At 53.6% G+C, this 26,757-nt stretch overlaps 1 protein-coding gene across 1 annotated transcript; it reads left to right on the forward strand.

Moving 5' to 3' along the window:
- Positions 1–5,123: 5,123 nt before the first annotated feature.
- On the forward strand, positions 5,124–15,997 carry LOC137445092 (protein phosphatase 1 regulatory subunit 7-like). The gene is made up of 6 exons (XM_068146517.1): positions 5,124–5,318; positions 5,527–5,639; positions 6,432–6,594; positions 11,021–11,137; positions 14,064–14,150; positions 15,624–15,997. The coding sequence occupies exons 2-6, from the start codon at positions 5,626–5,628 to the stop codon at positions 15,798–15,800; spliced, it is 558 nt and encodes a 185-aa protein (XP_068002618.1). The 5' UTR covers positions 5,124–5,318; positions 5,527–5,625; the 3' UTR covers positions 15,801–15,997.
- The last annotated feature ends 10,760 nt before the right edge of the window (positions 15,998–26,757 follow it).

Here is a 26,757-nt window from a genome sequence, read left to right on the forward strand (position 1 = left end):
CTTTGGAAACGACCCCTGTCTGCCCTCTCTGCTTCTAAAAGGCTTTTAGCACTGGAAAATAAAACCCACGTGGGGGCCCGGCTACTGCCCACGCCCAGGGAGGTGCTCAGTGCTGCCACCCGGTGTGTAACTGCCGGCAGTGCAGCCGTGCCGCGGCGTGTGCCGCCCCGGGGGAGCTCAATGCTGCCACCCTGTGTGTAACGGCCGGCAGTGCAGCCGTGCCGCGGCGTGTGCCGCCCCGGGGGAGCTCAGTGCTCAACCCTGTGTGTAATGGCCGGCAGTGCAGCCGTGCCGCGGCGTGTGCGGCCCCGGGGGAGCTCATTTCTGCAGCCTAACTGCGCTAAATGCTCGAAATGCTGGAAAATTCTTAGGGGAAGAGCGGAGAGCGGAGAGCTTGACTCGAGCGTCGCTATGGATACGGCGCCTGCGCCCTAGCCCGGCTCTGCTCGCGCCAGGGGGGCAGCGTCCCGGTGGTCGCTATGGATACGGCGCCTGCGCCGCAGCGGGTCCGGTCCCGCGCACGCGCCCTCCTCGCGGGCTGCGCCCCGCTTTTCTGGCCGGGGGGGCGGGCGCCGCGCTGAGCAGCTTTGGAGCCGGAGCGGTGGCGGAGAGCCCTGATTCGGCGCCTGACGCCGTTCTGTGCCCCAGGGTGCCTGCGAACCGCCGTACTTTGGCGGGGCAAGCGGTCCTGGCGCATTCGGGGAGCTCGCAGTGCGGTTTCCGGTGTCGCTGCCGGCCCGGGACTCCCAGGTGTGTTACTTCCGGCGTCTGAAGGTGGTCTGGGGCCATCGGCAGGGCTTTTGGGGGTGACGGAGGAGGTCTGGGGGCACCTAAGAGGGTCTGGGGATACGTAAAGTTCTGGTGGGGCCATCTGAAAGGGTCAAGGGTCGTGGAGAGGCAGCTGGGCACCTCCGACGGACCCTTTGGGAGGTCTCTGCAGGCTCCCGTGGGAGCTGGGGGTGTCTCGGGGTGGGTTTGGGTTTGGGTTTGTGCTGCAAACAGCGTTGATAATGACTTAGAGAAAGACACACAAGAGACTCAGTAAGTCTCTTGTATCGTGCTTCTATTCTGGCGCCTGACACAGGTAGGATCATTTCAAAAGAGCTGTGTGTCTTCAGAGAGGTTTGGGCAAACTTTTATACAAAAAGTTATCTGTCTATAATGACAGAGGTCCAGATGCTGCCTATCTATACAAAGCTTATCTATCTAAAAGAGCAGAAGTACACATATCATGCAGGTGTCCTTTATCGTATACAAAAGAGCATCTTGTCCAAGACTAACAGAAGTGAATCACTGACAAATCCTGTTATTCCTTCTCTATCCAAAGGCTGTCTGCCAGCCCCTCTCCCCCTCCCTGCGTTCCAGCATTTCAGCTAACAAGCGGAAAATTCTTATCAACTCTGTGGTTCTGTTAATGAGACTTTTCTGTTCATCAGTTCCCCCCTTTCTCACAGCCAACAGTATATTCCTATACTATATTTTCTTAAGTCAAACTTTGGGCCCAGGCTTTCTGAGCTATCTTTCCCATGCTGACACTTGTGGAAGTTACTCTCAGATGTAGTCACCCAGTCTGATGCCCCCCAAGTCCAATTCATTGAGGCTTCCCCAAATAAAGGGGTCCTCATTTGGCCTCGAGGAAGTTCAGTGCATATCCAACAGTTAGAGAGATTAGTTTGCAAAGCCAATTCTTGCCTAACGTGTAAGTACATATTGCCTTCCCATCCCTCAATTTCCTTGCTGTCCTGCAAAGATTTTGAGAGGAATTTCTAGGTATTAACTACAGCCAGGGCAATCCTTCAAGTGCCCTAGGAATGCAGTGAAAACCTTTTGGGAATTGTTCCTGCTCTGGTACTCCTCAAGCTATGAGGAGCTCTTCAGGGCAGCTCCAAGGTTAGGTTTGGATTCTCCTGGAGTCGCACACAGAACGAGTCTCACGATTCCAGTGGTCTAATTTCATAGCTGCATTTTCTTCTCTCTGCCTAGGTGACAGGACGACCTCACTAATGAAGAGAGATAGCCTGAGCTCTGCAGGAACCTTGAACCCAAGCAGCCAGTGCCTTCTGTGAGTACAAGCTGTCCTTGCTCAACGTGGAACTAGTTGAGAGCTGAAGCCAGACCACGCCTTAATTCCCTTAGCTTCCTCTTCTGCAGATTAAACAGTCCCAGTTCCTTCAGCCACTCCTCCTAAGGCTTGTTATCCAGACCCCTCACCAGCTTTGTGGCCCTTCTCTGGACTCACTCTCTCACAAGGGGTGTCCTGGGGAACACCACTTGTGCCCGGCCGGCCACCGGCTGGGTTTAACTCTGTTCCCCACCGCTCTTGGGGCCCAGCCATCCATCCTGTTCTGCTGTCCAGCAGTCCCTTTGAAAAACAATCCATCTGAAAAAGGAAGTAGCAGAGAAGGAAAGCTGAAGCTGCAAAGATTGCAGTCCCCTCAGTTCTGGTTGTAGCCAGGTGGGGGTTGGTCTCTTCTCCCAGGCAAGCAGCACCAGAACAAGAGGACACAGTCTCAAGCTGTGCCAGGGGAGGTTTAGGCTGGATGTTAGGAAGAGGTTTACAGCTTGGCCAAAGACTCTTCTGATCCCTGTCTTCTGGTCATGACCAGCAGCGTGCACGGGTGGCCAAGAAGGCCACTGGCAACCTGGCCAATATCAGGAACAGTGTGGCCAGCAGGAGCAGGGAGGTCATTCTGCCCCTGCACTTGGCACTGGTTAGGGCACACCTTGAGTCCCGTGTCCAGTTCTGGGCCCCTCCGTTTAAGCAAGACGTTGAGTTGCTGGAAGGAGTCCGGAGAAGGGCAACAAAGCTGGGGAGGGGTTTGGAGCACAGGCCTGTGAGGAGAGGCTGAGGGAGCTGGGGTTGCTTAGCCTGGAGAAGAGGAGGCTCAGGGGAGACCTTCTTGCTCTCTGCAACTCCCTGAAGGGAGGTTGTAGCCAGGTGGGGGTTGGTCTCTTCTTCCAGGCAAGCAGCACCAGAACAAGAGGACACAGTCTCAAGCTGTGCCAGGGGAGGTTTAGGCTGGATGTTAGGAAGAAGGTCTTCATAGAATAGAATAGAGCAGGTTTAAAGAGAGATTGGCCTTTGGAATGTGCTGCCCAGGGAGGTGGTGCCCAGGGAGTCACCATCACTGGAAGTGTTTAGAAAGAGACTGGATGAGGCACTCAGTGCCATGGTTTAGTTGATTAGATGGTGATGGAATGGAATGGAATGGAATAGACCAGACCGGGTTGGAAGAGACCTTCAAGATCATCGTGTCCAACCTATCATCCAACACCACCTAATCAACTAAACCATGCAACCAAGCACCCTATCCAGTCTCCTCCTGAACACCTCCAGTGACGGCGACTCCACCACCTCCCTGGGCAGCCCATTCCAATGGGCCATCACTCTCTCTGTGCAGAACCTCTTCCTAACCTCTAGCCTAAACCTCCCCTGGTGCAGCCTGAGACTGTGTCCTCTTGCTGGGTCCGGTGATGATCAAAGTTCTTTTCCAAGCTGCTTACTCCTGTTTGGTTTTATTCTCCTGCATGAATTGTCAGTTCAAAGCACTCGAGAGAAGTGGTGTGATGGCTGTGCTGCAAAGCATCAGACTGGAGACCGAAAGACAACCTCCTGTGGATCGATGTACCGGGATATTCCAGGAACCTCTGTGCTGCCATAGACCTGGACTTAAACTCGTTCCAGATGCCGCGGTGTGTTCCACATGACAATCGCACTCGGCACGTGAAGAGTGGCCAAGAGACTTCCCTTGTTTCCTTTGTGGAAGGCTTTTGTTTGTCCCCCGGCCCCGGGGGCCGTGTTCCTCTCGGGCAGGCTGCGGACGAGGCTGCCCTCGGCAGCAGGCGTGCCGCAAGCGGAGCGGCGAAGCTGTGTTCCTGGCAGTTCTCTCTCCGCGTGGATCAGGACAAAGGTGCCGGCCGACAAGGACTTGCACTGACACAGGGCCAGAGAGCTGAGAGCACCAAAGGGTTTAATTGGTGAGAGCAACAGACTTGGTTGCTGCCACCCGCTGCTAAGTGGCCCCCTAATGGGGTTTGGAGGCAGGTAAAGGTTTCTTTTGGCGTGTGAAGGGGTTTTGTGGGCATCTAGAAGGGGTGTGGAGCCCCCTGAAAGGGTCTGGGATAGTGTCAGGGGGTTCTGGGCTGGTCCACCAGCAGGTCTGGGGACATTAGAAGCGTCTGGGGGTACCTAAAACGGAGCTGTAAATATGTTAATGAATTGAATTCACTACAGGGCATAGGCTCAGAAGTTCACTTCAGACTCCTCACCTTTCCCAGACCGAGTCCATGCGAGTCCATTGTAGGATTTGCTACCACAACTTGAATCCAGTCTTTACAGATATTCTTGCAACAGGTCTAAAAGTGCTTTGGGTTCTTTGCCAAATGGCAGTGTTTCCTCTTCACCATAGGTTATCCTATTAGAATATGTATTTCCAGCATAGAGGGGATCTTTGCTGCGTGACTAAGAGTGGGATCGTTCCAGTGGGAAACATCATCTGCTCCTGAGCCATTGGAATCTCTCCCAGAGAGACGCAGAGCTGCTGTGCTGACAGGCAGAAGCAACCAGAAGGGTTTCATGTTAGGGGTAGGTGTTGATTCTGGCCTAGAAACCCCTTAATGAGTTTTGTGCCTTGTTACCTGAGAAACAAAGTTTGTCCTGTTGTGTTTCCACCCCTAGAAAAAGCTGGAGAGCTTTGGTTCACCATGCTAAGTTGGCAGGGCAGGAAGACATCAGCACCCAGCCTCCAGCCACGCCCGCTGGAACATGCTTTCCAATTAGTGCGCTACCTCTTAGGTTTCCAACCTGGGTATTCAAAGAACGCCGAGGAAAGTGGGGGCAGGTGCTTTTGCCAGGCAGCCTCCAATGAGCAGGCCCGGGGCAACGAGGAGGTGGCAGCAGCCAGCACATGCAGGCATTTCCTGGGGCTCAGTGAATGTTTAGAGCTCAGGGGCTCAGCCTGTGTTTCCGCTTCCTTTTCTTCAGCACAGGAGTTCGGTTTGGCTGTCCGGAGCCTTGCTCTGCACCCGAATGCCGTACCGAGCGTGAGGGAAAGATGAAGCAACACCCACGTAGGCACCCAGGGAAAAAGCGGAGGTTGTCTTAGGAGCCGGTTTGAGACAAAATTCACCCAACTCCTTCTGCGGTGGTGTACGGGAAAGAGTCGGTAGGGGAAGCCGCAGGACAGCCTGCAGCAAAGCTCAGGACTTGTTCCCTCGCCTCTGCCTTCTGCACGTCTCCTCGTCGGCCGCCTGTGAGCGAGACGCTTCACCAGCTGGCTTGTTTGAATTCAGCAAAGTTATGGCATGGAAGTTATCTGGTAGGAGTCGTTGCTAAACAGATGCAGTTGAAGCTTTGTATCTTCCGTTCTCTCTACTAGTTATTCTAATCTTGCCCTGTTGGTTTAGCCCATCAGTTTTCATGTGCTCTTCATCTATTAGTAGCAGAAGAAAGGGCCCCTTGATTCCAGTATTTCTTGCTGTAGTTCAGAGGTAGAGTTGGCTTTCCCTCTGACCTGTCTCCGCCAGAATCTGATTAAGCGCATTGAAAACCTGGAGCAGCTGCAGACCCTGCGGGAGCTGGATCTTTATGACAATCAGATTCGGAAGATTGAGAACTTGGAGTCTATGGTGGAACTTGAGTGAGTCTGGGGGAATTACTAAAAGGAGATTGAGGGTGGTTTGCCACTCACCAAGTTACTCTCGCTGTGCTCGTTCCAGTGCTTACCATCCAGGCCTTCCCTGTGATTCATTTGGGTGCTCTGAGCAGGAGAATCTGTTCTCCACTGATACTAAACCTGTGCAGTAAGCAGTCAGCCGTAAAGGAAACGTGCTGTGTAAAGCAGCAAGTGTGGTAGGTGGGTGCAATTCCTGTGCAGGTGTGGGAGCCCTCAGGACCCCCTTGCTCTTGGTAGCCAGAGCTCTGTATGACAGCTTTCTATTCCTGCACAAAATGGCAGGAGATTTCAGGTGACATGAGGACTGTTTTGGAAGGGTGTCAGGGAAGGAGTTTCTGGCAGGTTTTTTTTTCCCCAGTCTCTGGCAATTGTTTGCTCACTCGGAGACCTGACCTACTTCTCATGCTTGCAGGAGGCCTTGGTGTTGTCCTGTCATAGGCAGATCTTGTAGGCAGAGATCTTTCCCAAGGAATATGAATTAGCTTCCTCCCACATTGGCAGCTCCACTGCTGGACAAAAGAATGTCTGTCATCTGCATGCATAACAGATCACTCCCCCCCACCCCCAAGTATTTTGAAAGTCATTTTAGTTGTCATTTCTGATCAAAAGAAATGACACTTAGGACCTTTAGCCTCAAGGCCTAGCAATGTGCTTGATCTCTGCAGATAGTGAGGTTCCCCACCAGTTCAGCAGTGGCACTTCCAGAATCGTCGGTGCGTGGTGGACTGAGGAATCCTTTGGTTTGTTTTCCTCCAGGATCCTGGACATCTCCTTTAACATTCTGCGGCACATTGAGGGACTAGATCGGCTCACTCAGCTGAAAAAACTCTTCCTTGTCAACAAGAAAATCAGCAAAATAGAGAATCTGAGCAACTTGCAGATGCTACAGATGTTAGAGTTGGGATCCAACCGAATTCGGGTAGGCTTGCTCTGCATGATGATAGCTGAAGAATTTTGCGCTCTGTGGCCCGGGGTTAGCCTCTTCTGAAAGTGCAGTGCCCTTTGCTGGTGGTTGTGTTCTCTCTTCTTCTAATCATTTAATGGGTAAGTGCTTATTGCTGCACATCCTGGGTCTTTGAATTAAGTATGCACGTAGTACTTGGCTGCTAGATCACTGTTGATGAATTCTCTCCTGCATCCCTTGTGTGTTTCCCTTTGCAGAGTGTGGTTTCCATCTGACAGACAGCCAAACCTATCCAAAGTAGCAATTGCTGTTTTCCCTTCCTGGAGTCAGGCACTGTGTCCATCAAATTAGTGAATGCAAACTTAATCCTGTAATTGATAACTGCTGCATCAGTCTCTCTTAGAACAGGATTTACTTGAGGCTTTGCTCTGAACTCCACTGTACCATGCTGACTGCTCTTCACAGAATCACTGAATAGTTTGGGTTGGAAGGGACTTTAAAAATCATCCAGTTCCAGTCCCCATGCTGAGGGCAGGGATACTTCCCTCTAGATCAGGTTGCTGAGGGCCTCATCCAACCTGGCCTTGAACATCTCCAGGGAGGGGGCAGCTACAGCCTTTCTGGGCAGTGTGGGTTATTTAAAAGGGCTTGTTGGGATAGGATGAGGGGCAGTGGTTTGGAGCAGGAACAGGGGAGGCTTAGGTTGGGCATCAGGAAAAAGTTCTGCACAGTGAGGGTGGGGAGACACTGGAACAGGCTGCACAGGATGTGGTTGAGGCCTTGTCCATGGAGACATTCAAGATAGAATAGGATTAACCAGGTTGGAAAAGACCTTTGAGATCATCAAGTCCAACCTCTTATCTAATATACCATCTAATCAACTAAACCATGGCACCGAGTGCCTCATCCAGGCTCTTCCTAAACACCAGGAGCAGGTGCAGGAGCAGGGAGGTCATTCTCCCCCTGTACACTGCACTGGTTAGGCCGCACCTTGAGTCCTGTGTCCAGTTCTGGGCTCCTCAGTTTAGGAAGGAGGTTGACTTGCTGGAACGAGTCCAGAGAAGGGCAACAAAGCTGGTGAGGGGTTTGGAACACAGCCCTGTGAGGAGAGGCTGAGGGAGCTGGGGTTGCTTAGCCTGGAGAGGAGGAGGCTCAGGGGAGACCTCATTGCTCTCTACAACTCCCTGAAGGGAGGTTGTAGCCAGGAGGGGGTTGGTCTGTTCTCCCAGGCAAGCAGCACCAGAACAAGAGGACACAGTCTCAAGCTGCACCAGGGGAAGTTTAGACTGGATGTTAGGAAGAAGTTCTACATAGAGAGAGTGATTGGCCATTGGAATGTGCTGCCCAGGGAGGTGGCCAGGGAACCCTGGGCGAGGCTTCAGAAAGGTGTTAGACAAAAGGCAAACGATCAAGCATCTCTTATCTAAGTTCAGAGAGAAGACAGAAGACTCTCTTGCAATGTTTACCAGCTCTTATTCTCAGGTCGTTGTGTGGCTTCCTGAGTCACAGTGGCCATTGGTAATCAGCAAAAGGCTTTTTTCTCTCTACACAGTTGTAGTTTTTCCCAAGGTGTGTGGCCTAAAAGGTCTAAAACATTTCCTTCTATCAGCTGAGCATTGCTTGAGGTTCTACTCCCTAAATTCAGTGCGTGAATTCTTGATGCAGGCCAGGATGCCATTGGCCCTCTTGGCTGCCTGGGCACACTTCAGGCTCATGTTCAGCCTACCATCGACCACTACCCCCAGGTCCCTCTCTGCCTGGCTGCTCTCAGCCACTCTGACCCCAGCCTGTAGCTCTGCCTGGGGTTGCTGTGGCCAAAGTGCAGAACCTGGCACTTGGATGTGTTCAATCTCCTGCCCTGGGCCTCTGCCCATCTGTGCAGCCTGGCAAGGTCCCTCTGCAGAGCCTCTCTACCCTCCAGCAGATCAACTTCTACCCCCAGCTTGGTGTCACCTGCACCTTTACTGATTATGGACTCAATCCCCTCCTCCAGATCATCAGTGAAGATATTAAAGAGGATGGAGCCCAGCACTGATCCCTGGGGGACACCACTAGTGCCTGGCTGCCAGCTGGATGTGACACCATTCACCACCACTCTCTGGGCTCAGTCTCCAGCCAGTTCCTAACCCAGCTCAGAGTGCTGCTGTCCCAGCCAGGGGCTGACAGCTTGGCCAGCAGTTTGCTGTGGGGGATGGTGTCGAAGGCCTTGATGAAGCCCAGGTAGACCACATCCACAGCCTGCCCCACACCCACCAGGCAGTCACCTGGGCATGGAAGGAGGTCAGGTTGGTCAGGCAGGACCTGCCCTTCCTGAATCCATGCTGGCTGGGCCTGATCCCTTGGCCATCCTGTAAGTGCTGTGTGATTGCACTCAGGATGACTGTTCTGTCACCTTGCCTGGCACTGAGATCAGGCTGACAGGCCTGGAATTCCCTGGCTCATCCAACCGGCCCTGCTTGTGCATGGGCACCACACTGGCAGCTTCCAGACCTCTGGGACCTCTCCAGTGAGCCAGGACTGGTGATAAATGATGGAGAGTGGCTTGGTAGCATATCTGCCAGCTCTCAGCGCCCTAGGATGGATCCCATCTGGTCCCATGAGCTTGTGGGGATCCAAGCAGCTAAGGCGGTCTTTAACTACCTCCTCCTGGATCACAGGGGAACTCCTCCCTGTCTCCATCTGCCAGCTCAGGAGGCCACTTGTCAGGAAGACATTCTGTCCTGTTACTAAAATTTGAGTCAATGAAGGTGTTAAGTACCTTTGCCTTTTTTGTTGTCCTTCACAGCAGAGGCTAAGATCTAAATGGGCTTTTGTGCCTCTTCATTTTTTTCCTACATGACCTAGCAACATCCTTAAACATTCCATGGGTCAACTCTCCTTCCTTCCCCAGATGTTTTTCCCATAATTCACTCAGAAGCTCATTGCCCATCCAGGCTGTCTCTTCTGGGGCTCATCTCCAGCACATTGGCGCAGCCTGGTCTGAGCCTTCAAGGGTTCTGTCTTGAAGCAGGTCCTGCTCTCCTGGACCCCTTTATTTTTAAGGGCTGTTTCTCAAGGAACCTTCTGAGTTAGTTCCTTAAGTAATCTGAAGTCTGCCCTCCGGCAGTCCAGAGTGGAGATTTTGTTGCTGCCCCTCTTAGCTTGACTGGATATTGAACACTCAATTATCTCCTGGTCACTGGACCCCAGACAGCCTCCAACCACATCTCCCACCAGCCCTTCTCTGCTTGTAAAAGGAAGGTCAAGCAAGGCCTTACCCCTGGTAGGCTCTCACAGCACCTGGGATAAGAAGCTGTCCTCCATGCACTCTAAGAACCTCTTAGACTGTCTCCCTCTAGCTGCCCATAGAGTCACTCATCAACCTCTCCATCCTGGTTGGGTGGTCTGTAACAGACTTCAACCAGGATGTCAGCCTTGTTGGCCTTCCCTCTAATTCTCACCCACAGGCACTCAACCTGATCATCCATGGCATCTAGAGCCCTCCTGATGTACAGGGCCACCCCTCTACCTTTTCACCCTGGCCTGTCTCTCCTGAAGAGCCTGTGGCCATCAATTACAGTACTCCAGTCATGTGAGCCATCCCACCACATTTCTGTGATGGCAGCTACATCATAACTTTCCTGCTGGAAAAAGGCTTCCAGCTCCTCTTGTTACCCGTGCTGTGTGCATTAGTGTACATGCACTGATTTCAGCCCCTTCCCCCTTCAAATCTAGTTTAGAGCCCTGCCAATGAGACCTGCCAACTCCCTTCTTAGAACCCTTTTCCCTCTGTGGGATAGGCTGTTCTCATGTGCTAGGAAAGCTGCTTTGAAGTCTCCCTGGAGCCTTCTCTTCTGCAGGCTGAACAGCCTCAACTCTCCCAGCCTGGTCCCACAGGGGAGGTTCTCCTGCCCTCTGTGATTATCTTGGTGCCCTCCTGGACCCTCCTTTGCAGCCTCGTGCCCTTCTTTTGCCGGGGGCACCAGAACTGGATATGCAGAAGCGTTGTGCAGAGAAGCTGAACAGTTTGTCTCTGCCAGTGCTATGCCATCACTGCTGAGCAGTGACAGATTCATGCTTGCCAAGTTGGTAATTGCTGCTCTGGATACACCTCATGGCTCAGGGAATGTCACTGTCACTGTTCTCTGAGCCTGCTCATTCTCAGCTCTTGCTACCTGGCCAGTGAAGGCAGCAGCTGGGACAAAGCAATACCGCCCTCACTAAACCCACCAGTAAAAAGTGCCACCAGCCACCTGTCACACGGGTGAGGTTTGCTGTCACTGCACTTAACTCCGCTCTTGGGTCATGGTGGGGGCCCTGCCTCGTGCACACCTTGTGTTGGATTCCCAGGCTTGTTTCTCAGGAGTGCAGCTCCAGGGGCCAAGGCTACAAAATGCCAGGCAGAGGGAGAAGCTGGAGTTGTATATCACAGCAGTGAATGTCTCCTGTTGTCACGTTGCAGGCAATTGAGAACAGCGACACCTTGGCCACTCTTGACAGCCTGTTCCTTGGGAAGAACAAAATCACCAAACTGCAGAACCTGGATGCACTGACAAACCTGACTGTGCTCAGCGTGCAGGTAGGGCTCTGCTTTGTCCTGTTTGCAGCAGCCTTCCTCACCCCCTCCCTGGAGGTGTTCCAGGCCTTCAGCAACCTGCTCCGGTGGAAAGTTGGGGCTGGACCTGGATGATCTTCAAGGTCCCTTCCAACCCAAACCACTCTATGAATCTATGAAATGAGTTATAGTAACATGTAAGCCTGTTGTTTGTAAGGACCCCAAGAAGACAACTTTCAGGCTACAGCTTTCGATGGGAGGGTCAGAATCTGATTCTTGCACACTTAGAGCCCCTAGACCCCTGGACCTTCCGTTGCGCATCGGTGGTACAAAGCTCAAAGGAACTGAGCTCATGAGATCAGTGTGCACCCGAGCAGACCCTTTCCCCTTCCCAGCCATACTTCAGAGAAAAGCCTTTTCTTCAGGGAGTCTCTTGGGGTTTGGTTTGTTTGGATGCCCTTACAGCACTGCTTCCCTTTAACCGCCTGACCAAGATCGAGGGGCTGCAGAGCCTGGTGAACCTGCGCGAGCTGTACCTCAGCCACAACGGCATCGAAGTCATCGAGGGGCTGGAGAACAATGTGAGCAGGCTCTTGCTAGCTGTGCCTGACCTCTTGCCCTGAGCTGCTCTTATCAGTAGCTGTGCTTTTCAGGAAGGTTTTGTTCCTCAGCTTTCTCCACTTACATGTAGGGTTCTGAGTCCCTTGGAAAGACCTCAAAGATCCAAGTATTTGTTGTGTTAAAGTACCTTGTGTAAGTGGAGCTCCTCCTTGTGTTGTAAATTGGTTTTGTGGCGAGGTGAAGCACAAGATGCAATTAATGCAGGAGCCTGGCTCATGCCAGGACACAGAGGTGTTTGGGCAAGTCCGGAGGAGGGCTACAAGGGTGATCCAAGGGCTGGAGCAGGTCTGCTGTGAGCACAGGCTGAGGGAGCTGGGGCTGAGCAGCCTGGAGAAGGCTCCAGGGGGGCATTAGAGCCTCAGGGGAGGTTCAGGTTGGATGTTAGGAAGAAGTTCTATACAGAAAGAGTGATTGCGCTATGGAATGGGCTGCCCGGGGAGGTGGTGGAGTCGCCGTCATTGAAGGTGTTCAGAAGGAGACTTGATGGGGTGCTTGGTGCCATGGGTTAGCTGTTTGGGTGGGTTGGATTGGTTGATGGGTTGGACACGATGATCTTGAAGGTCTCTTCCAACCTGGTTTGGTTTATTCTAATAAAAGTTTATTCTAATAAAGAGCTGCCTGCCAGGACCTGAAGGGATCCTGCAGGAAGGCTGCAGAGAGACTTTTGCTGAGGGTGTCTGAGACAGGCTATGGGGGAATGGTTTGAGGCTGAGGCAGAGCAGGATTAGAGTGGAGCTGAGGAAGAAGTTCTTCGGTATGAGGGTGGTGAGACTCTGGCACAGGCTGCCCAGGAGACTGTGGATGCCTCCTGCCTGGGGGAGTTCAAGGCCAAATTGGATGAGGCCTTGAGCAGCCAAGTCTAATTGAGAGGTGTCCCTGGGCATGGCAGGGAGGTTGGAGTAGATCATGTCTGAGGTCCCTTCCAACCTGAGCCACTCTAGGATTCTGTGCGTCCCTATGCCCTAACCACTGCCTGCAGAGGAGCCGAGCACCCCAAGCCTGCTTTCCCCCACGCACAAGGTCTTGCACTGAGCAGTTTGCAGAAGAGATAATGACATTCCCAATTTGCTTAGAGAAGAGATAGAGGGGGGGAAAAAGAAAGAAGGAAAGCAGGCTAAGTGATGCCTGCCCTGGATATTCAGCTGCTGCTGATCTTGCCCCCTCCTCCAGGAACAGCGTAACCCTAATAATCCTTCTAGCACCCTGTAACGAAGGCTAATAAACACCTAAGGGGTTTGCTTGAACAAAGGATCTTGGCACCGGCCATAGGAAACCCCTAGCCCGTGGCTGGTATGGGGGAAGAACAAGTAGCAGGATGTGGGTTGCCCACCTGAGACCCCCCCAGCTCAGTCCCTCTGTGCCCCCCTGCCTGGTTTCCTGCTCCCCTGGGGGTTTCTGGGGTGAGGGACTTTTGGCAAGGGCTCGTAGGGACAAAAGGAAGTGGAATGGCTGTGAGCTGGAGGAAGGGAGATTTAGATTGGAGATTAGGAAGAAATTCTTTCCAGTGTGGGTGGGGAGGCACTGGTACAAGCTGCCCAGGGAGGCTGTGGATGCCCCTTCCCTGGCGGTGTTCATAGTCAGGTTGGATGAGACCTTGAGCAACCTGGGCTGGTGGAAGGTGTTGACGGGGGTTGGAACTGGATGATATTTAAGGTCCCTTCCATCCCAAACCATTCCATGATTCTGTGATCTTCAGCCATGGAAATGCTGCTGCAGCCTTTTACACAGCAGTTTGTAGGTAACTCTCGGTTCCTTTTGATAGGACATCAACTGGAGCTGGAAGTAGGAGGGAACGAACTGTGGCATGTGGCTTTCCTTTGTGTTAGTATCCATTTGAAGAAGCCTGTAGCATTTTCATTCTCACCCAACAGTAGATGATATTGTCAGAGAGCAGAGACAATCTGGAACTTAGCTGACTCTGTAAGGCAGAAAAAATCCTTTTTCTGGAGCTCTTGAATTCCCTGCTGCAACAAGTTTGTTCAGGTCTGCTGCTGAAGAGGGCATTTGTGATCTGATTTTTAATGGAGCACTCTGCTTCATGTGTTCTGAGGAAAGGCTCACTCTTTAGGAGCCCTTGGCTGTGAATTGCTGTCAGACTAGTGATTGCTTTAATTTTTGTCATAAGGCTTCTGGGCTGTCAGTAACCCAGCTTCATTAAAAGTAATTGTCCTTGCTACATACATAAGCAGGGAGAGTTCTTGTGCTGCATGTAAACAGCTGGCAATAGTTTTTCTTTGCTTCCCACAGTTTCCAGCTCTGGGCTTGAAAAAGTGGGAGAGAGAAGATGGGAAGAAATTTTGGTCTAGTGTTTTTGTGTTTGCTTGTCTAGAACAAACTCACAATGCTGGACATAGCATCCAACAGAATCAAGAGGATTGAGAACATCAGTCACTTAACAGAGCTGCAGGAGTTCTGGGTAAGCATAGGATGGAACTGTCCCTGGAATGTCCCTACAGCAAGTGAACAAAAACCTTCTGGTGAGGAGCAATGGGAGGGTGGTGCATTGAAGGTGTTCAGAAGGAGACTTGATGGGGTGCTTGGTGCCATGGGTTAGCTGTTTGGGTGGGTTGGATTGGTTGATGGGTTGGACACGATGATCTTGAAGGTCTCTTCCAACCTGGTTTGGTTTATTCTAATTCTAAAGTTTATTCTAATCTATATCTCTGAGTAAGCTCAGATTCACAGATTGCACTGGGTTGGGAGGGACCCTCAAAGGTCATCTTGTTCAACCCCCTTGCACTCAGCAGGGACACCTTCAACTAGATCAGGCTGCCCAGGCCCAAAAGGAATTTGATCTTGAATGTCTCTGGGGATGCCCCCTCGATGGAGGTGTTCAAGGCCAGGCTGGATGAGGCCTTGAGCAGCCTGGGCTGGTGGGAGGTGTCCCTGCCCAAGGCAGGGTTTGGAGCTGGATGGTCTTTAAGGTCCCTACCAACCCACTCTATGATTATCTGCCAGGCAGCAAACAGTGCACAAAGTTTCCACTTCACTGTGGATGGCCGAGGTGAGGAAGTTGTTCTTGGATGGGGGCACAGCTGATCCATTGCTGGGGTTTTTTAATGATTATTTTTTGTTATTGCTGTTAGTGTTTAAAGGTGATACTGCTTTAGTCACTGCTTCTGCATCCAAAAGCAAAGGATGGCTGAAGTCTCCAGGTTGCCAGCAGCTGGAGCATCATCCCCTTGTAATTCCTCTGCAGTGCCAGCAATGAGGCACCTCCTAGGCTTGGTCCCTGGATCAGGGAGCTTGGCACTTTCTGGAGTGGAGGAACAGTTTTGGTGGGAAAGTGATGTAGAGGGGGGAGGAAAATGCCACTTTTCACATCAGTTTGGGACCAATTTTAATGTTTCCTGGGAAATCATGAAAGTAAAGATTTCAGTGTAAGAAAATCTTGGCAGTAAACATTTCTAGCCCTTAAATGTGCAGTGGATCAACTGGGACACTGTTGTAAAGAGACTGTCTCAATGTCTTGCAGGGTGTTTTATCCTAATTCATAGATCACAGAATGGTTGGGTTGGAAGGGACCTTAAAGATCATCCAGTTCCAGGCCTCTGCCTTGGGCAGGAACACCTCCCACTAGACCAAGTTACTCGAGGCCTGGATATGCTCTCAGAGGGGTGGAGCCTTTGATCACTACCCCAGGACAGTGTAGGGATGGTTAGCGAGGGCCTGCCTGGAATGTCTGACAGGAAAGCACAGCTGGGAGGCTCCAGGGGGAAAAGGGTCACATAGCCAGGGCCATCTCACATGTGCATGAAGACTGTACAGTGCCACTGCCTTGGGCTTGTAGAAATCCTCCTGTGCGGTGGCTCTGTGGCGAGGCTGCTGCTAACCAGGCTTAGCTTGCAAGTATCTGTTGGTGTGAGCCTCCCCTGTATGTGCCGTGCAGATGAATGACAACCTGGTGGAGAGCTGGAGTGACCTGGATGAACTGAAAGGAGCCAAAAACTTGGAAACCGTCTACCTGGAGCGAAATCCCTTGCAGAAGGACCCCCAGTACCGGCGCAAAATCATGCTGGCCCTCCCCACTGTCCGGCAGATTGACGCCACCTTTGTTCGATTCTAAACCTCCTCCTGCTGCCCTCCTTGGAGAAATGTCCCAGCTGGGTTTTTTATCCACTTAACCACACAGCCCAAGTCTTCAGTGCACTGTCACAGAGCAGATGGTCAAGAAAAAGCACTGAGTACCAGATCCTGTGTACGATGCACTCATTGTTTTTGAGATGTTGTTGTTATTATTATTAAATCTTAATATGGAGACTTCTCTCCGTTTCTGCCTCTTGCTGGTGGGGGAGGTTTGGCCAGCATCATTGCCGCAGACTGAAGTCACCTGGAGCCACTTGCTGACTTCTCTTGGCTCTGTGACACAGCTTTGGGTTAGTGACATCCTTGCAAACATCACTGCCAGATCCAGTCACAGTGGTGGTCTGTCAAAGGATGAAAAGATGGGGAACACCGTTCATGTGGGGCAGAGTCAGAGAGAGACACCCATCCAAGTCACCCTCAGAGCTGCATCCGCTCCTTCTGCTCTGTCAAACGATAGAAAACTACAAGAAGAAATAAATGGGAAGGGTGATTGATTGGTGGTGCTTTGATTCATTCTGATCTGTGGTGGATTTGAATCTTAGGAAGCCTGGAATGAATCCCTTTGCCTTCAGCAGGAGATCAGTAGCATTAAACAGGACAATGTGACCCTGTGGAAAATTTTGCAGGTTCCATTTGTGGGCTGTTTTCCTTTTACATGCCCAGCCCAGCTCCGCTGTGAATTAAGATACCACAGAAGTTGCTGGAGGTGGTCAGGTGACACTGGGCTTCATGGTGGGAGCTGCACCCCACCGTGCTCCTGAACTGGGGTGATTGATTCACCTCAGCCTGCTGCAGGTACGTGTTTTTGGAGGTCTTGGAGCCCCCTCATAGCGTCAAGATCACTCCTTGGGGTCTATAAGAGTAGCAGCTTCTTGGCTGCTCCAGTGGCCATCCCTGCTGCACACCCCCATGTTGTCCTCTGGCCTGCTGCCTGGTGGCCTGCCCATTGGTGGGCAGCACCTTGGAGGTGGAGCTGGACTTCAAACAAGGCTGCAAAAAACAGCAGAAGCTTCTGCAGGTATGAGGTAAGCATGGTGCTTTACACTTACATGGCACCCCAAAATTCTTGTAGCAGGCACCCTCCAGGGTGTAGGGGGATACCTACTGCCCCCTCAACGACTCTCTGCAAGTCCCTCACAAAACAAAGGAAATTTGGGCTAGGCTCTTCATCTTATAACCTGGAGTGTTTTGCTTTGTGTGCTATTCAGATGAGTAAGTGCTCTGGTTCAAAACTGCATGGTTTGCTCCTGTGTCCTACCTTTTCCTGTCCCACTCTCCCCTTGTGTCACACCTTTTGTAGCCCCCTTTTCCCCCCTCCTTTTTAGGTCCCCTTCTGTTCCTCCTTTCCCCATCCCCCTGTGCTGAGTCTTTCTCACCACCCTGCATCCCTCCTTTTCCAGTCCCTCTCCCCCTGCTTTTCATGTCACACTGTCTCTCTCTGCACAGTCAGAGACCAGAGAACAGAATTAAGACTCAAGATGGAGTCAAGCACCAAGTAACTTTTATTTGCCTGACAGCAAATTTGCAAATGCAAAGGGGGGAGAGAGAAAAAGAAAGGAAAGAAAGAAGAAAGGGTCAGTTGAGATAGCTGCCACCACCACAGACCTGCAGCGTCCTGAAGGCCAACTCATCTTCCACCTCAGTGGGTCCAACGTTGGCAGTCTTTCCTCTTGCATTTGGTCACATTATATATTCATTTCTCTTCTGAGAATCACTTAGCATGTTCTGTGATTAGTTTTGCTTACCCACAGCTTCCACCCAGCAGTGGTGTGCATGCCCAGTACTGTCACTGGAAGGGTTCTGGTGGTCTTCGGGCTGTCTGAACTGTTCTGTCTCCCAGGCCATGGGTTTGAGCACACGTGCAGAGGTTAGGCCAAATTTATTGGAATCAGCTCCACATTCAGGTGTGGAAGAAAGCAGGAAACCTCTGTCTAGTCTTGCGGTCCAATTGATGCTGCATGGCTGTGGCAGTGATGTCAGTTGTTGGCTTTGTGTTCTAGCAACACTGAACCAAAACAAGCAACCAGTCTCTTACACGAAGTTTGCAGAGATGGGGAGTAGCCTCTGGCCTAGTGAGACTAATCAGCAGTGTTGCTTCAGCTAAGATCTCCATGGTGGAATTTTTTACTGCAGGGAAAATATTGTGGGTAGCAGTTGTCATTAAGTGGGTAGCAAAAAAGGTAAAGGCTCTTAAATGACAAGTAACTGAATTTCATTGCTGTTAAAATATGCAGCAGCAGGTTTAGTTGATTAGATGGTGTTGGGTGATAGATTGGACTTGCTGATCTCAAAGGTCTTTTCCAACCTATTCTTTTTTTTACTTTTATTCTCATGCAAGAGTTGGCTTTCCCTCTGAACTTTTATACTTTTGTGTAAAGCTTGAGCAGCCCTTAACTTTCGAATTATTATACTGCATGCACTACTGCTTTGCAACATTCACAGGACTGTGGTGGTGTCAGATGGTTCACTTGCATTTAGCTCCTCAGGGGCCAGACCTTCCTTTGGGCTGATAGTCTTGGCCAAAGCTGCAATGTTCAGTCCTTGCTGTGAAAGGCAGGAGGTGCTGGCTGGGCAGTTTGCTTTATTTTGTGCCTTTTTGGGGGTGAATCAAAGGGAGTGGGGGGATTGTGGGTGGGCTGGATCTGCCACGTGGGGCAGGGATTGGGCGACCGGCGCTGCGTCCCGGTGTCCGGCGTCCCGGTGGTGAGGGGCCCGGTCTCGGGGGTTTGGTATCCTGCGGTCCGGTTTCTGGAGGGGCCGGGGCCGTGGGGGCCCGTGGCGCGGTCACGCTCGCGGGTCTGACGTCCCGGTTTCTAGGGGGGGACCTCGGTTTGAGGGCCCTGCTTCGGGAAGGTTTTTTTCCGTGGTTTCAGGCCTCCGCAGGAGGGAGGGCAGGGACCTGGGCTGCGGCGGGTGAGGTTTCTTTGCGGTTGGACTTTGCAGGGGATCGGCACAGCGAGGGGGGTCGGTCGTTCGCAGGGAGCCGGCTAGCGGCTCGGAGCCGGCGCTTCAACTGCCGCCGCTCGGTTTTGACCCCCGGGCAGTGATTAGTGATCGGGAGAACGGGACAAAAGCAAGTCATCAGAACTGCCTCCCATCCCCATCTCAGAGAGCGCCTTGGGGATCATATTATAGTATTGGGATGATGAGTTGAGAGAAGGAAAATCAAAGAAAAAAATGGATTAAGCTGAATATGCTGCTGTTTGGATCAGGGCTTCACGCCCTACCCCTGTTCCCATATTTCAGGACAAAGACAAGGAAAAGGCAGACAGGCTGGTGTGAGAATATGGGAGAGGTAAAATCAGAGTGGGGGGGCCACCAAGAAATCAGAAGTGGCCTAATCAAGATCCTCAGTGGGACCATCAACAGCTTCAGGGGAGACAGAACATGGGACAAGGAATTGAAGCTGTGCCCAGAAATTTTGATAAAGCCTATAGTGAGCATCAGAGGAAGCCTCCTATGGGGTGGATGCTAGGATTAAAGAGAAGTTTGCAGCTCTATTCTGGAATAGATCCCAGTTCTGCAGCTGGGGTGATACTTCTCAGGATGCAGTTTGTGGCAAAACCATGGGCAGATATTAGAAATTGGAAAAGATTGAGGATTGGCAAGACAGAGGTTTAGAGGAATTACTACGTGAAGCTCGGAAGGTGTTTGTAAGGAGGGATGTAGAGAAACAGAAGGCAAAAGCTAGAATGTTGGTAACTGCTGTAAGGGTACTGGTGATTATGGATAGAGAGGGAAAAAAAGGTAGAAGTCTTATATGATAAATTAGCCCTCAATAGTAATATTAATGGAGTCCAGAAGACGATGAGTGATTGGATAAATAAAAGAATGTTGATTGATGCTCTGTTTTAAATTTGCCTGACATGGACAAATAATTTGATCTTTTTGTACATCTATATGGGGTGTTGACCCAGGACTGGACTGGAATTAAAAATCCTGTAGGGCATTGTTCCAAGTTATTAGATTCTGTAAGTAGGTGAGGGCCAATTTGCTTATCAGTGACCTTTACTAGTAGAGGAGGCCCAGAAAGCGGCTTTTTGTTTTGTTCTGGTCTCAGATCCCACCTTTGGGATTCCTGATGTATATGGGACTGAAGCTGGGGGTAAAGTGTTAATAACAACTTGGAAAGGAGAGTCACTAATTTCCCCCTGGGAAGGATCTTTTCTTGGTTTTGTTAGCAACAGATCCAGCTGTCCGTACTGCAGAACAAGGGTGGACACGTGCTTCCTGAGTAAAAGGAGCACTTCAGGAATGTGCCTCTGAACCTGGCTGACTTGCACCTGTAACACCTCTGGTCTGAAGGCTCTGGAACTAGCGAGACAAACCCACCTTTTGAAACATCTGACATTGTGTGACATCGAATCTGCATTGCAAGAAAATACCAAGGATTTCATTCGGTGTATAAAAGATCCTGGGACTTGATGTCATTGGGGATGGGTAAAGTGTAATGGTAAACTGGCTATTTAGAAAAGTGATGGTAAATTTTTCTGCTGCACTACAACGATGTGCTGAGAGTGTGTGTGGTTATAAATGTATGCTGTTGTAGTTCTAATTTGAAGTGATTAGGACAGAGGATTCATCTGTGTTCTTTGTGTTAAAGTACCAAAAACTGTGTTCGGCTAGTGGGACCACAGAGACTGCAATACAGAAAGGACTGCTGGATCCATCCACTGAATGGACTGAGGTACCCCAAATGGAGGACATAAAGATGAGTTCCAGTATCAGAATAGGAGTGGTAATGGTCCTTGCCTGAAAATATCACAAACTAGAAAGAGGTCGGGGTTCGAAATTGGTACAACCTCCCTGGACAAGGGAAGGAGACACGGTCCGAGCAGAGCATTGGTGGGATTGAAGGAGGCAAGGCCGGGTAGACCTCTGTAATTGCCACAAAGAAGATCTAGAACCATGGCTGTGGGCAGCAACCCCATAGGCCATGTGAGTGGAGTTGCAAGTCAAACTGGACTCCTAATTCCCAGGATTAACCACTCAGAGGGAGAAAGTTGTCACCCAGGTATTGGTATATATAGCATAGCCACTCACTGTGTATGGCACCTATTAAAGTAAAAGAGGAAATACTTTCAGGCAAGGAACATCAGTTGTTATCTCATTCCCTTTACCAGGAAGTTGAAATTGGGAATCCTTTTGCTTGTTGTAGAATTGTTGCCAAGTTAGGTTATTATGGCTCAAGCCAAATGTAGTAGAAAGAAGGGGAGGGATTGTGAGAAACTGGTTATAATATTTGGCTTTCGCAAGGGGGATTACTGGGGAGCGTGGGGCTGGATCGTTGGGCTGATGGTCTGTATTGTGTGGGGTATTGGGAGGGAAAGGGGAGGTGCCAACAGGTCTAAGGACTGGCCAGGTCAAAAGTGCAGGTTTGGTCTGTCCTGATGGAGAGGGGTGGGAGCGTGCTGGGGAATACATGAATATGTGCGCTTTAATATATGAATATGTCTGTTTGCCGTCTCTATCAGCTCACCTCGTGTTGTGGGGGTGCGGCTCTAGCAAGCTCGCTCTGCGCCCAGTGCTGTGTTGCCTTTATTTTATAATAAACTGGTTATAAGTTTTCAGCAGTGAGTTTCTCACAGTCTCCAGAAGCTTTTCATCAGAGGGAAGTTGCTCATCAGCTTGTCTGCAGGTGAGTGTTTTATAGAATAATAGAATCGTTTGGGTTGGAAAAGGCCTTTCAGATTCCGCAGTCCCAACAGCTCACAAACTGCCAAGTCTCATCCCAATCTCTTTGTCTCTTAAGCATCTGCAGGGATGGGGATTCAACCACTTCCCTGGGGAAACTATTCCAGTCTTTTGAGAAGCTTTCAGTGAAGAAGCTTCTTTAACAGGCAACCTAAACATCCTCTGATACAACTTGAGGCCATTTCCTCACATGGGGGGGGGGGGGGACAATGAACACCAGAGTGAGCCCCCCCGATGCTGGGAGACCCCAAAATCTAAGATCCTGCAATTCCACTGAAGACACCAGATGAAGGGGGGACCATCAAAGGGTTTAAGTGAGGAGAGCAATAGACAGAAGAGATGGGTGATTGCCAGCGCTAAATGCGCTGACTGCAAAGTGGTCTCGGGGCTGTCAGCCCTGGGAGCCCTGCTCGGAGATGCAGAGCTCTGTGTCTCCTGCGCGGCGGCGTTTGGATCAATACATCATTAATATTGTTATTGCCTCCCCGCCTCCTCCTTTGGCCGCAGGGGGCCAGGGTGCTGCTGGGACAGGACAGCTCCAAGGCAGGACAGCCCCAGGCGCGGCAGGGGGCCGGGGGCACAGCCGGGCGGGGGAGGCAGGGGCGGCCCTGCGGTGTGCCGAGCGGCTGCGAGAGCTCTGAGGGACGGGGAAGAGCGCTGGGGGGGCGGCTCGGAGCCGGGGCCGCTGTGAGCACCGCGGCGGGGCCGGGGCCGGGGTCTGTGCGCCCCGGGGCTCCCCGCCCCAGCGCTCTGCCGCACCGCAGCGCTCGGCGCCGGCCGCTGCCCCTCCGGCCCGGGCTCGGTGCGAGACCTGCAAGGGGCAGAGGCGCTCGGCTCTGCCGCCAGAGCTCAACCCCAGCCTGCGGCCGCGGAGTGCGGAGGCGGCGCTGGGGCAGAGCTCCGGCGCTGAGCTCTGGCAAGCACCGCGGAGCGCCCTGAGGCAGGGCCCGGGCAGGTGCGGGAGAGGGAGCGGGGGGGGCTCGAGCAGGGGGGGCCTGGGGCGGCCGAGAGGGACGTTTTAAATTCCCTTCTGTAACTGTGAGGTCTCTCCTGGGCCGCTCAGAACACTACAGATGGAGATACAGTTCATAGAGGGAGCAGCAGGGGTGCCCGAAGGCTCTCCGAGGGGCGCGCCAGCGCCGGCGGAGGAGACTGAGCGCCCTGAGGCGCGGGGCGGGGCCGGGGGCGGGGCCTGGGCTCCTCCCAGGGCTTCAGCGCGAGAATTCGAGCGGCCAGAGGCGCCCGGCCCGGGCGGGACCGGCCCCGGCCAGAGGCGCCGCTGGACTTGGGAGTTGCGCTCAGAGGGCAGCTGTGGCAGCGCTCCGGCGGATGGAGACCTGGCAGGCGCCTCAGGGGGGCTCTGGCGGATCCGCGAGGGACAGGAGCCCAGGTGCGAGCGGGGACAGGGAGGGCTGGCCCGGGGAGACCTGCGGGAGCTTAGAGCCTGAGGCGCTCGCCGTGCAGCTTCAACCGCCCGTCGGTGCAGATGTCCTCAGTGCAATGAACACGAGGGGGGGCTGCCAGGGCGGCCCGGAGGGCATTCCAGCGGCTGGGGGAGTTCCGGCTCTGCGGGGAAGGCTGAGCCGAGGCGCCGGTAGACGGGCTGGGTGCGAGGACGGCTCCCGAAGCGCAGGGGCAGCGCTGGGGCAGCGCGGGGGGGTGGCGGAGCGCTGAAGGCAGCGCTGAGGTGCGTGAGAGGGAACGGGGCTGGGCTGGGGCAGAGCTGCAGCAGCTGAAGGGAGGAGTTTGTGTAGGCAGTGTCTGAGGTGCTGTCATCTCCAGCCCGGAACATACACGTGTTTGTATTGGTTTTAATAAAAGGACATTAAGGGTGGCCGGGCTGGGGGGGGCTGTGTCTGTGAGCGCCACAGAAGGCGCCGCGGCGGGGGGGGGGCTGTGGGGTGTTGGGGGCTGTGAGCGCCCTGAGGGTTCCCGCGCGGCGGCTTTCCCGCCCTGCCCGCGCCACAGGCACCAGCGCGCGCTGTTCCCGCGCGGCCGCCGCCTGAGGCAAGGGGAGGCGCCTGGCTGTGGGGACTGTGAGCGCCCGGAGGGTCCCGGCCTCACCTGTGCGCCCTTCCCGCCAGAGGGGCCGGCGCGCGCCGCGCGCCTCAGGAGCTGCCGGGGCGGGAACGGGAAGCGGCCGGGGCAGGGCCGGGCCGGGCCGCAGCCCGCAGCTGCGCTGTGTTTGGGGTGTGGGGGGATCCGCTCCTGGGGCAGAGCTGCGGATGCCGGGGGGCAGGGCAGGCAGCGCAGGGGCTTGGGCAGGTTCGTGAGGGCGCAGGGTGAGACCGGCCGGGGGCAGGGGAATCAGCTCGGGGACAATTTCTGTTTCGTTAAAACCTGAGGCACTTCCCTCTGTAGCTCAGCACCTCCTGAGTGTGCCTCTGCTGTTTGCTCCTTCAGGCAGAACGAAGCTCTGCAGGGAGCAGACTCGGGGACAGAGCAGTGACGTTTGGGCACAGAGACTGAGAGGATCTGTGGGGCAGAAAATGCAAACAGAGAAAACCCTGAGGTAAGCAAGAGCAGAGGTGACATCCTGGAGGGAAAACATGGAGGCAGTTTATACAGGATAAAAGCCAAAGCTTTCGGAGGGAAAAGCTGAGGCAATGTGCTGGGGGCAGAGCGGGCATGGAGGGAACCTGAGGCAACCCACAGGGAGAAGGTGAAAATTGTCCTGAGAAAACCTGAGCAAAGAAGAGGGGACACAGGAAGCAGCTTGGAGGGAAGACTTAAGGCAAATATCTGTGAGACAAGATACAGAAATGAACAGGAAAGTTAACCTATGGGAGACAAGAATGAGGATTTGAGAGGGAAAATCACAGCTTATTTAGGAGGGAGAGTGAGGGGGAGGAAAGGCATGGGAGGGAAGAGCTGAGGAAAGATGGAGGGAGGAAAGGGGATGTTTGGGAGGGAAACAGAGGCGATTTTGGACGGGAGGAAGGGAAATTATGCCTGGAATTGAGAAGGAAATCTGTAGGGCAGAGGATGAAAATGTTGAAAATAGAAGCTATGATAATGCAAGGAGAGAAAGGACATTTTGAACAGAAAAACCCTGTAGTGATGGAGGAGCAGTGATACCTTTTCCCCTTGGGCGGGGAGGAATTGGCACTGCTGAGGCCTAACTCTGTTCTCCTTCCTCAGAGGCAGCTGGCACAGAGCCCCACTATGGAGCGGTGAGGCAAGGTGAGGGGGGGCAAGAGGAGCTGAGAAGAGGAGGAGCACCGGGCTGAACAGCTGGACATGGGCAAGGCGCCCTGGGCAATGAGACCTCCCTCTCAATTTGGCTGTGGTAACACAAGATCTTTGCCAGCACCGTTAGGGTGCCCTGGTTGGCTTTGTGCTGGGCGACCTCCCTGTAAGCAGGGCTCGGTCTTTGCTTTTGCTGTTGTAGGCCTTTTGCCACCTAGCTCCTTGGCTGCACGGAGACTGGCAACCCTGTAAGGAGGGTCCGAGCCGGCGTCTCGGCCCGTATGGGGGGAAGTGTAGCTGCCTGGACCCCAGCCCCCCCTGTAAGCAGGGGAGGGCCCTTTAAACAGTTTCTCGGCTGCTGGCGGCCTGGCCAGCGTGACGCCCTGTACTTGGGGCATGTCACAACGATTGGCATCCTGAGGCCCCTCTACCTGCATGCATCCCCGGGGGGGCCAGGTCTGACCCTCTGCTCTCCTGCTCAGGGTTAAGGATGCCTGCCCCACCAGTGGCTGCCCAGAGCTTGCTCCCTCTCTTGGGAAGGGCTGTGTGTGTGGCCCCTCTTGCCTCTGTGTGCCTGAGTCTGCTTGTCCTTTAGGTCCCTTAGAAAAGGCTGTAGCTTAGCTTAGGCTTCCCAGGAGGGAAAGAGGGGCTCTGGGCGGTTCCACGGCAGTCTCCTTGGAGGCCTCGAGTGGGGTGGGAGCTCGGCTTGCCCCTCCTTTGATTGGATGGACACAGCGAAGCCGCTTAAGTCGTCTTGCGGCAAGGTGACCCCCCTGTAGTTCAGGGCCTGGGTCTCTGCCTTCATGGCAGCCTGTTCCCTTGGCACCCTGTCAGCTTAACAGCCCCGCACTCGGGGCCCGTGTGACGAGTTATGGAGCCTTCTGTGCCGTTCTGTCCCCTTCTGTCCCCAGCAGCAGCCCAAGGTCCCTGTAAGCAGGGCTGGGGAGGCTGCTTTTGGCAGCTAACAGGAACAAACCCTTAGAGGGTTGAGGTCAGTCCCTGGGCTCCTGAAGAGGTGGTGTTGTGCTGCAGCCAGGAGGGCCGGCCCGTAAGTGGGCGCAGGCCAGAGCCCGTGGCTCTCTGTGGGGCTTTTTGGGAGTGCCGGACCGAGAGCGACCGCCCTGTAGGCAGGGAAGTGTGTTGCCGGTGTCCAGCGGGAGGTTCAAGGAGGGACCCCCCCTGTAATCAGGGGGGGTAGATCTGGTCCCGGCCTTTCAGAGGCATGGGGCCAGGGAGTGTGTGGGGCTTATCTTAGCGTGTTGTTCCCCCCCGCCCCACCCCGTCTTCGGGGCTGGGGCCACAGCCCCCCGGCCTTTGGCCGTGATGCCCCACTGCCTGGCTGCTGTCTTCCTGTAGCTGCGGGGCCAGGCCAAGCTCTCAGCTCCCTGGGTTTCGACCCGCCCGTAAGAGGGGTCGGGGTCCGAGTGCCTTTGCGCTCAGCTGGCAGCCTGTGTGGGGCACCCCCCCCGGCTAGCGGGGTGTGGGTCAAGATGCCCCTGAAGCGGAGAGAAGGAGCCTCCGTGGGCCTTTTGGGACCAGGGCCGCCCTGTAAGTCAGGGCCCGGTCAGTGCCCTGGCATCCCGGGCGCTTTGAAATGCCAGCGGCGGCTCCAGCCCCCTGTAAGCAGGGTCGTGCAGCCGCTCTGGCCGCTGCGTTGCATGCCCAGCTCCATTGCCCAGGGCGTCTGCTGCGGCGCCCGTCTGCGGTCCCGACCGGAAGTGTGCCGTGCGCCGCTTGGGTGAGTCGAGCGAAAGCGGGAAGACTTTGCAGAGCTGGGGGTGTCTGCGGGCGGGTAGCTGGCCGGGGGGTGCCCATGGGGAGCTGCCTGCGGGGCTGGAGGCTTCCCTCTTTCCCTCGGGCGGGGAGCAACTGGCACTTCTGAGGCCTGACTCTGTCCTCCTTCCTTGTCAGTGGCTGGCACAGAAGGAAGAAGAGGCCCGCTGTGGAGCGGCGAGGCGACACACGGTGGAGGCAAGAGGCGGCGAGGCGACACACGGTGGAGGCAAGAGGCGGCGAGGCAACACACGGCGGAGGCAAGAGGCGGCGAGGCAACA

This window comes from Melanerpes formicivorus, unplaced genomic scaffold (genome assembly GCF_026170545.1).
Source record: "Melanerpes formicivorus ecotype bairdi unplaced genomic scaffold, bMelFor1.0.p_v2 SCAF_1, whole genome shotgun sequence".
Classification (NCBI taxonomy): Eukaryota; Metazoa; Chordata; class Aves; order Piciformes; family Picidae; genus Melanerpes; species Melanerpes formicivorus.

What these genes read in the sequence shown, in the direction of transcription:
- LOC137445092 (XM_068146517.1), top strand. An exon ending in TGGGATCCAACCGAATTCGG is followed by an intron (nt 6,595 to 11,020) that starts GTAGGCTTGCTC and finishes GTCACGTTGCAG; the next exon opens with GCAATTGAGAACAGCGACAC. An exon ending in CAGAGCTGCAGGAGTTCTGG is followed by an intron (nt 14,151 to 15,623) that starts GTAAGCATAGGA and finishes TGTGCCGTGCAG; the next exon opens with ATGAATGACAACCTGGTGGA.